We start from the raw sequence: 10,295 nt of genomic DNA on the forward strand, positions 1-10,295 counted from the left end.
GTGTGTGTGTGTGTGTGTGTGTGTGTAAGATACTGGCTTCTCATACCCACAACACATAACAATCACATAAAGAAAACTTTTTAAGTGAATTAGACTCATCTATGTTAGCCTAAAAGGTTTGATATGCTGCTAGAGTTTAGCCTGCTTAAATATTTTGGTGCATAGTTAATGCCAGTCATTTGCACATCCCAATTTTCTAATTGCAAACAGACTCGTTAGCACAGCACACAATCAGTTGCTTTCTTTATTCATTCTTTATTTATTTATTTTTTCAAATTCCTCACCGAGTTCTGAAGCACATTTTAATCTCGCAGTGAAAATAATCCCAGTAATCACAGCTTCTGGTTGGTGAGAAAACATAATCACACTTGTATAACAGCTACTGACATCCCGGTGGCTGAACTAAGGTGTATTAGAGACAAACGGGAGTGAAGGTGAATCCTGCTGCAGAGGAAGCAAAAACATTTGAGTTGTCTAAACGTGACCCATACGTGGTGTTAAACAGGTCATTCAGGAAGCCAGCACAAACCAAACTCCTGAAGTAAATATTGACATGCTAACCTCAAGGGGAAGGTGATTTCTCCTAATGCCACCATCAGGATAAGCTAGATTTGTTGTAACACTGTTTTAGTAAGTGGATTAATCAGTAATCCCAGTAATGTGATTTTTCAAATGTACCAACATTGGATTTTTTTTCCTCAAAGGCGTTGCCTCTGTTTAGTCAAACAAATTTAGGTTTTACTGTTTTTTTTCTCCACTTTAGATTGGGTGAAATATTTTTTTTTACAAAATAATTTACTTTACCAATGAACTAAACTATCTAATCAAACTAAACTAATCAAAATTTTTATCCCTGTTAATATTATTAATTCAGGTTTAGTCTGTTTGGCTTGTGTGGACATGAGAACACACACTGTCCTCTCTCCTCTGCTGCAGCAGTTGAAGTCCTGAATTAATTTCGATCAGCTCTGGACTCCATAAAGGGAAATGGGCCAGAACCTGTGTGATTAGGGACATTTCATTTGCAGACTATTTTGAACAACAGCAGATGGTACGAGGACAGTGAAACGCAAAAAGCACGGCATGATTTAATTCAGAAAAATAAATGAATAATTAAAATAAGAGGTGATGAGTTTTTGTTTTGGACAATGAAGCTGAGTTTAATGATGAGTGTGTCTGCTGACAGGTGGGCACCATGAACTATGTGGGGCATCTGGCGGGCCAGGTCCTGGTGACGGTGAAGGAGCTGTACAAAGGCATCAACCAGGCCACTCTGTCCGGCTGCATTGATGTGATTGTGGTCCAACAGCCCGATGGGACCTTCCAGTGCTCTCCTTTCCATGTTCGATTTGGTAAACTGGGAGTGCTGCGCTCCAGGGAGAAAGTGGTACATGTTTCAATATTCAAATTATAAATGCTAAGTTTGACTAAATGTGCTTCATTTTGTCTGTAAATAGACTAAATGATAAATTTATTATGTGCGATTCAATTTAATTTTCACTTTGACTAACTTCTGCTGTCCTGCACGTGGATATCCAGTCCACTCTGCCTCTCACAGGAACAGATTGATTTTTCTTTCTATTTATAGACACCGTGATGCAGTCCGGTGAGGACTGAAACAGGATACAGAGCGTTTAACTCAATTTAGCTTTTTACTCTCAACTTGTAACTGCTTATCTTATTCAAAAACAAAAGCAAGTCATACCACAGATGAGTTTTATCTGTTTTACAAAGTGTGACATGGTAATCAAAACAGGAAGTACAGTGTGGTTGTTTTATACGTCATGTGTGGTTTCAAAACATCCTTTTCCCTGAAGAAAACAAGTTATGATAATTGAAACAAAAAGTTATTTTTTTCCTTAGTTTGCAATTTGAATAACATTTAGGTAATTTCCCAACCATTTTGGCAGCTTAAAGTGTCAGTAAATAATTACAACTTCAAGCTACATGTAATACTTAATTTTTCTAATGCCACCGAGGCGGCCATGTTTAAATTAAAGCCTTTTTGTTTGATCTTTTGCAAGMTGTTTTCTGTCATTCAGTTCTAAATGAGCTGTGTTTTTACGTCATGTGATGGTTGTTTTCTTTTACAACCCAGAKAAGACTTAAGTGTGCAACTTGCCAGACAGTGAAGCACCGTGTCATTGTGAAATTTTGATTCTGCAGATTGATATTGAAATTAATGGAGAACCTGTAGATCTGCATATGAAGCTTGGAGACAACGGCGAGGCCTTTTTTGTGCAGGAGACTGAGCAGAACAGTGTGAGCTTTTTACACTTTCAAATGAAGATGAAACTCCAGTTCTGTTAGAGATCAGTACACTAATTTCTTATTTAATAAATTTYCTCTTTCAAACAGGAAATTATTCCCGCTCACCTGGTGACATCGCCCATCCCTTCKGAAGAAGTTTTGATTAGGAGCAGAGAGTCTAGATGTGGAGCCTCTGTAGAGACCGGCCAGCCTCTCAGTCCAGATCTGGACCCTGCAAACATCCAGCTCTGCTCAAGTTCAGCCGGCAGGAAGAAGAGGAGACGCAGGAGGAAGCATAAAGCTGAGCCACGCAAAGAGGAGCAGACATGTGCAGGAGAACAGGAGCTGTGTGATTTCAGTTCAGATGAGGAGCAACGTGCAAACAATGGACGGTGAGTAAAAACTGAACTCAGGTCAGCTGTTTATTGTGAGTGTTTAATTTGTTTTTTTGTGTCATCAGAGCATCTTCGCTATCAATGATGAAGGATCAGAGGCAGTTTTCCTCCCTCACCGGCCTTGAATGGGACAGCTACCCTTTCTCTGATGGAGAATGGTCACCCTGCACTGTGTATGACCCTCCTGCTCTGTCCATTCAGTTTTTTTACAAAAATACAAACAAATTCATGACAGCAAACGGAGCTTTCCCTCAAGATCATTTGAGCTGATGAATTTGAAATGTGTTTTATGCTTACATCAGGATTGAGTCCGAGCCCATGTCACCCAAAAGTGACTCAGAGCTGATWGTGAAGCCAGCGGAGTTTGTGTTTAGGACTGAGCCTCACATGCAGTGGAGCTGGGGGGAGTTTCCTGAATCTACAAGGGTATGGCTAATATTAGACTCATTTGCTTCAAAATGTATATTTTTAAGTTGACTTCTCAAAAGACTTATTAAAAGTTTCACAAAGGTACTYACACACTGTACTATTTTCAATTACTTGATGTTTTTTTTATATTTTTGCAAAAACAAAAGAGCCAGACTTTCAAGTAGTTTCAACCAATARTTCTTCAGGGTTTCTGAATTTCTTTCAAAGTCTTTACTTGAATTAGTCCAGATTTTTCACTTATTTTCAGTCCAGTCCTTGTACTTAATTAAGTCAGCATTTTTTGTATGACGATGTGTCCTTAAAAATGAGGAAAGTTGACAAGTGGAAGGCAAAAAAAAGTGACAGCTGTTCAATACATCGCCCCCAGTCAGCACTCCGAGACGTGTAGGATGCGGTGTGTGTGATTGGTTCAAAGTTTGTGGGTGTTTTTGTGCTGTGTCACACCGTTACCCCCCTACTCGCTACCAGAATCCGGTTTTTGTTTCTAAACATGGATAGTTTCGTAGAGAAACTCACCGAGGTGGTCCAGAGGTACARCCATCTGTGTCCTACTGCGTCGGTGTGTGCTGAAGGTGAGGGGAGATCCAGTGGGCAAAAAAGAAAAAAAGAAAAAAGAAAAAAAAGATCCGGTGGGCAAGTTCCTCGAAACGAGTAGCGGACATTTGAAAATAGGAGAAGTGTTTTTTGTCATCTATCTCCCACATCTCCCGCACAAGCTAAACTCGCAACTAGCAATTTTTTTTATTTTTTATTTTTAGCAACTAGCAGTTATTTACATGCTAAGCTAGCGCGTGACGTCTGCGGTGGGAGGGCAGAGGGAGGGATTACTATAATGTATCCCCCACGTCTTTTCCCAGTACAAACACTAAATGCTGTCGGTGACACACACGCAATTACGTCATCGCTGGGCCGCAGCCACACGTCTTGCATGAAGTATAAACAAGCCTTGAGTCTATTGCATATGAATTTGACTTTTTGAGAGGGACATAGATCTGGCTGTCATCTGCATAACAATGAAATGAAATACCATGCTTTCTGAGAATAGAACCGAGTGGGAGGAGATACAGAGAAAACAAAAGCGGGCCTAAAATTGAGCCTTGAGGGACTCCACATAAAAGAGGAGAAGAGGAGGACATTGACCCCTTAAGACAGAAAGTTCGGTTGGACAGGTAGGACCTGAACCAATTCAAGGCAACACCCTTGATTCCCACCCACTGGTCCAGCCGAGATAACAGAATGTCATGGTCCACAGTGTCAAAAGCAGCTGTTAGGTCTAAAAGCACAAGGATGACACAGTCACTGGAGTCAGTAGCTAAAAAAAKWYMWTWAAAACTTTTAAAAGAAGTRGTTCAGTGCTGTGGAGAGTTTTAAAACCAGATTGGAAAACCTCAAGAATACTATGCTCTTCAAGAAAACCAAGTAACTGATTGTACACTATTGTCTCAAGGACTTTGGAAATAAAAGAAARTTTGGAAATTGGCCTAAAATTASCAAAATTAGTGGAGTCTAGTCCAGGTTTTTTAATAAGAGGTTGCACCACTGCATGTTTAACGTGACCAATTGGGAACAAATAATATCTTTATGAAAAATGGCTGATAATAAACTGCCTGAAGCTGTAGTTTAAAAAAAAAGTGTTTCCATGCTAATTTGTTTATGTGTCAACACATATGTCCTTTGAGTTTACAAACCTGTCTGATTGATTCACCCGTCAGATATTACCAAATTTCCCTCTGGGATCAATAAAGTATTTTTGAATTGAATTTTGAATTGAATATCCTGGACTGAAAATTAGTGGAAAAAGTCTAAAGAAACRATTTTGACCTTTAGAAATCCTGGAKAACTACTGCTCAAGACCACTAAAGGGATTGAGGAAGTCTGGCTCCTTGAAATAAAATGATGGGAAATGGGGGATGATTCAAGACTCTTGAACAGTTCTATTTATTGAAACTTTTTTGTCTGTATCCAGGTCAACAAAAAAGATAATTCAGAGCCAAGGACACTAACCATCACGCCCTCTGAGAACACACATTTCAGGGTTATTTCGAGCTTAGAGGCCACGGAGGGAGAGCCAAGAGTCGAGCAGAGCACAGAAGACCCCATTTGCAATATTGTAAAACCAGAGCCCCGGACCGTCAAACCTCATCAGTGCAGCTGCAGCCCGCAGCCCCCTGAAGCTTCCTCACACRACACAAATATTTCCAAACCCAGGCCAGACCTTTCATACATAAAGTCAAGCAGCTTTTCCTCTGAGTTCTGTCCCAGCAACTCCGACTTCAATGCAAAAAATACACACAAGCCCAGATGGACGTCTTCACCGCCCAGCCGCAGGGACAGCGAATCCACTCTCTGTGGAGGAAGCAAAGAGGCCAGAGACCCCTCAGCTGTTAGTCCTGATGCAAGAACCACAGACTCACCCATCAAGAGGAAGGGTAATTAAACACTACTTTGGTAGTGCCCCATGTTTTTGTTTGTTGTTTGTCAGTCTATGAAAATGCAAAGGTTATTATTCAAGAAAATATGTTTAAGTAATTTCAAAAGAGGAAATAATTCAATTTCATTTTCTCATGAGATCTAAATGAGTTTCATTCCACCACTAAATTCATAAATTCATAAATAAAGCTGAAGATTTTCTCAGATGGCATGGTTAGAACTTCCTCTGGGTTTCTGTACATGATGCTAACTCTCCCAGTTGAAATGTAAGTGAATGTTAACAGGAAGGATGTGGTTTCTGTTTGTGCTTGAGTCTACACTCTGTCTGGGCTTCTGCATTCACATGCAGAATAAAAAAAAAAGAAAAGAAAAAAGGGAAGTGAAACAACGTGAAGTTGGMCATTTTTTTAAAATGACATTCTATTTTTCTTTCCTCCGTGTAATAAAGTTGTGAGAAAGAGGAGCCAACATCAAGGGCCTGAAGACATCTACTTGGAAGACCTGAGTGCTCTTGAGCCTGATGTTGCTGCTCGGTACTTCCCCAAAAGGTATAAAACCTGGGAGTTCTCTGTCAGATTAGATTGAAACTTTCATGGTTATTTATGCRTTAGCTGGTGAGAAACCATTAAAGATCACCTATGACCTGTCAACAAAGACAGAAATCTGTTGGCAACTTTTTGTGCCCTTCTATGATTGATGTGTCTGAATCTGCTGTTGTTCCAGTGAGTCTGAGCACGCTCCGAAACACTGGGTGGAGGCGGGAAGACGCTCCGGATCCCAGTCCCCCCAGTCAGTGGGCAGCGCAGCAATAGACAGTGGAACTGAGTGTCTGTCCGACTCTCCTGGTGACCTGCCTGACGTCACACTGTCGCTGTGTGGAGGCGTGGGCGAGAACTCGGAGATMTCCAAAGGTGATCAGTAATCTCTGTTATAATCACTTGTTTATTTTTGTTTTTTACACTCTTTTTTCTTATAATCCTTAATTCAAATTTATGTGTATCTTACCAGTAAAGCTAAGACTCTTTACCCGTTTTTTAAAGAAATATTTGGAACATGTAATTTATTCATTATATTTGTTACCTGTGTCCCAATTCAGGGGCTGCAGCCTACCTAGACTGCGACCCACAGAGGCCACAACCTTCGCAGTCCGGGTAGGCTGCATAAAACGTTTTATTCTTCAAATTGACCACGCACTACCCCCATTACCATGGGAATATAATTTATATCACATGCCTTCAGAMTTAAAATGTGTTGGGATGTATTCACACATCCTTTCACTGGAGGAATAACTTCACAGTTAAAAACATTACAAGCAAATATATAAAGAACATTAATAATTTAGGTTTAGCTCAAATATCAGTACTTGTAGTTGCATCTTATTTAATATCTCATTGCAGCATACATTTTATCAGGTAAGTTGCTAAACTYAAAAACAGTTTCTTCAGTTCGTGATGAATTTCCAAACTACACCGACTTGGTAAAATAAGAAAAAAAAAAGCTGCCGTCTGCACTTTTTTTGTTTTGTTTGCATGTGGGATTATCYTCAGCGGGGAAGGATACTCAGATGCAGCCTTCATTTTYRGGKTTTTGTCGGCCTCATGAGCCCACGAACTGGGACAGCAGCAACATGTGGACTTCRAAGGCCCCTGAATYGAGACACAGCAAATGTCTGAATGTTGGGGCTTAGAAAACTCAGCTGTTAACTGAAGTTAAGCCTTCCTGTTTCTTTTCTTTCAGAAAAATTCATGGAGCACATCCTCACCTACAATGAATTTGCGGAGAACCCAGCTATTATCGACAATCCCAACCTGGTGGTCAAAATTGCAAACCGGTCGGTTTTTTAACTTCTACCTTTCCTTACAACTCTTCAGTTTAACAACGTGTTCTTTTAGTAATTTCTGAAACATCTTGCAGATATTACAACTGGGCCCTGGCAGCACCGTTGATACTTAGCATGCAAGCTTTCCAGAAGAACTTGCCAAAGGTAATCTCTYATCTTATGTGTTAACAGTGAGCTGCTTACTGTATATCTGCACATAATTCTCACCTAAATGCATTATTTAATGTCAGGCCACAGAGGAGGCTTGGGTGAARGAGAAAATGCCAAAAAAGTCTGGACGCTGGTGGTTCTGGAGGAAGAGCAGTACCAAGCAGGTGTGATCATAACTTTGTTTATTTAATCTTRTGACTCACATCCATCTTTGAAGTGCTGTCGTGGAGTCCCATCCAGTACAAAACTTTGCATTGCAAATGAGGATTGTGTTGCTCAAAGGCATCAGCAACCACGTCGTATACGCTTTGCATTATTATGATGAGATATATTTTTTTAAGTGAAGTGTTTAATATGTATACATTGTCTTTTAGTTTTAGAATTTTAAGTGTCTTCCTCTCCTTAGTTGTCATCTGAATCTAAGTTGGAGAGACGGGAGTCTTTAAGCCCAGAGAGCTCTACCCTTCTGCAGGCTGCAGAACCACAGTGAGTCAGACACAAAGCTCTAATGTCCTCACAACACTTCAGCCACACACCAACACAACACACACTGTTGGGTAAACATGTCCCACAGAGGATGGATTAGCATGTTAGCAGCGAGGAAGGCTTGTGACTCATGAACACATTAAGAAACCAAATAAATAAATAAATACATGTGATGATTATTTGAGTTAGGAGATATTTGTTTTSGGAAATAAATGAGAACACATTCAGTTTTAAACAGAACGTCAAAAGCAATATAGGTCAATGATCAACCTGCTGCCCTCTAGTGTCTTTAAAAGACACTGCTTTGTTTTAATATTATCAGGTATAAAGTCTTCAAAGTCAATAAATTCCCTGTTGTTTTAATTTAGGTTTTATTGTTTCTCTCATGCAGGCAGAAAGCTGCAGAGTGGTCCAGCGATGATGAGACTAAAGAGCTGAACCGTGTAGCCTCCACTCTGACATCCAATGAGCGCGTGCAGACTGAAGGGCCGGCTTCATGTCACTCCTACAAGAAATCTCTGCGCCTGTCRTCTGAGCAGATAGTAAGATCCCCGCTGCGTGTTTGATTCAGCACAGGCAGAAACAAGYGTTTTATGCTGAGTCACCTTGTGTCTGATTGTTTATGCTGAAGTTCAAAGGAGGTCTTTATTTTGGTTATTATATAAGTACAAAACAACAGTGAGATTATTATATTCTTCATTCAACTCWAAATTTTATGTAAAAAGACGTCACATTTACAGTAATTTATAGAAACTCGTCTGTATTGACAAATGAAACAAAACATACATACGAACATAAATTTGAAGCTTAAGTTTTTGAACAAATCCATAAGATCGACATGTATGCAAATTTAACTCAAATGTTGACAGAATTACACGAGCCAATAGACTCGTTTAATGATTCGCGTCTCTTCCAGGCCAGCCTGAAGCTGAGAGACGGCCCGAATGAGGTCACCTTCAGTATAACCACTCAGTACCAGGGAACGTGTCGCTGCGAGGGCACCATCTACCTGTGGAACTGGGACGACAAGGTCATCATCTCTGACATCGACGGCACCATCACCAAGTAAGGAAATTATGCAAAACTCCACTTTTATTTAGAATTCTTCTAGAAATGTAAATATGTACGTGCAGTACCTTTTTGGTAAAAGACCTGCAGTTTGAAATGCAGAGAAAAAGCTTTACGGTACTCAAACATGACATTTTTTGAAAAGTGACTGTAAAGATTTAGTTTGACTCTGACATCTGCTCCACTATTTATTTCAGCAAATAATTCAGTTTCTGATTTTAAAAGAAAATACCTTCTTTCTCCTGACACTTTCTCTTCAGATCAGATGTTTTTGGTCAGATTCTTCCTCAGCTCGGTAAAGACTGGACTCATCGGGGAATTGCAAAGCTCTACAACTCCGTGCACGAGTAGGACTGAACATCTGCCTCAGTGATCACACCCCGTTAGATTACTGTGAAAAACATAACCAGGAAACCTCTGACTGTTGCAGAAACGGCTACAAGTTCCTGTACTGTTCTGCCCGAGCGATCGGCATGGCCGACATGACCCGAGGGTATTTGCATTGGGTGAACGAGAGCGGGACTCTTCTTCCTCAGGGACCCCTCATGCTTTCACCAAGCAGCCTCTTCTCTGCCTTCCACAGGTAGAAGACCCTCACATGCAGATTTATTCTAGGATTTCACTAATGGATGTTTATCTGGATGAGTTGCTACATCTGAGGTACCTCGAGAAAATTACAGCGGAGATAAAACGGAAGAAGATTTAAATGACAGTAATTTAGTTTTGTTTAGTTGTGTTTAATTCAACAACAGCTGAAGATCTGAATTTATAAAAGTTCAAAATGTAAAAATGTAGAGAGGCCAACTTAAACATCTGCAGAGTTACGGTACTTCTGTGCATTGGGTCATTTAAAAAAAGTATCTGCTGCAGAAAAGCTGTATTTACTCTTTTTGTAAATGTTTTAGAGAAATTATTGAGAAGAAGCCTGAGAAGTTTAAGATCCAGTGTTTGACAGACATCAAGAACTTGTTCTACCCAAACACCCATCCCTTCTACGCTGCCTTTGGAAACAGAGAGAACGTGAGTTTCATGTGTACCTTCCTGTAATAATCTCTGCAAATTAAATTTTTTTTAGAAACGCTTAGATTAGGAAACACAAACTGAGAATAACCTATCTTATTAATGCACATATTAGTCACATATAAACTCAAAGGTGCTATAAGCTAGTGGTTCCCAAACTTTTTGTCTTCTGACCCACAAAATATTCATGGCAAAAACTTGTGTCCCCAAATATTACTGGTCTGAGT

General features: G+C 40.0%; 1 protein-coding gene across 2 annotated transcripts in view; it reads left to right on the forward strand.

Annotated features, from left to right (window-relative positions):
• Positions 1–10,295, forward strand: part of LOC106520957 (phosphatidate phosphatase LPIN2) — a 17,101-nt gene that overhangs the window by 4,536 nt on the left and 2,270 nt on the right. For both annotated transcript variants that reach the window (XM_014013295.1, XM_014013294.1), the window contains exons 2-18: positions 1,187–1,387; positions 2,167–2,262; positions 2,359–2,642; positions 2,711–2,818; positions 2,948–3,071; positions 5,041–5,503; positions 5,953–6,052; positions 6,228–6,415; positions 7,242–7,335; positions 7,419–7,488; positions 7,575–7,658; positions 7,901–7,980; positions 8,372–8,522; positions 8,897–9,045; positions 9,309–9,395; positions 9,479–9,631; positions 9,954–10,068. In XM_014013295.1, coding sequence (XP_013868749.1) covers positions 1,196–1,387; positions 2,167–2,262; positions 2,359–2,642; positions 2,711–2,818; positions 2,948–3,071; positions 5,041–5,503; positions 5,953–6,052; positions 6,228–6,415; positions 7,242–7,335; positions 7,419–7,488; positions 7,575–7,658; positions 7,901–7,980; positions 8,372–8,522; positions 8,897–9,045; positions 9,309–9,395; positions 9,479–9,631; positions 9,954–10,068 — 2,538 coding nt within the window. In that variant the 5' untranslated portion in view covers positions 1,187–1,195. The remainder of the gene's footprint in view (positions 1–1,186; positions 1,388–2,166; positions 2,263–2,358; positions 2,643–2,710; positions 2,819–2,947; positions 3,072–5,040; positions 5,504–5,952; positions 6,053–6,227; positions 6,416–7,241; positions 7,336–7,418; positions 7,489–7,574; positions 7,659–7,900; positions 7,981–8,371; positions 8,523–8,896; positions 9,046–9,308; positions 9,396–9,478; positions 9,632–9,953; positions 10,069–10,295) is intronic.

The sequence above is a fragment of the Austrofundulus limnaeus genome, unplaced genomic scaffold (assembly GCF_001266775.1).
Source record: "Austrofundulus limnaeus strain Quisiro unplaced genomic scaffold, Austrofundulus_limnaeus-1.0 Scaffold100, whole genome shotgun sequence".
NCBI lineage: Eukaryota > Metazoa > Chordata > Actinopteri > Cyprinodontiformes > Rivulidae > Austrofundulus > Austrofundulus limnaeus.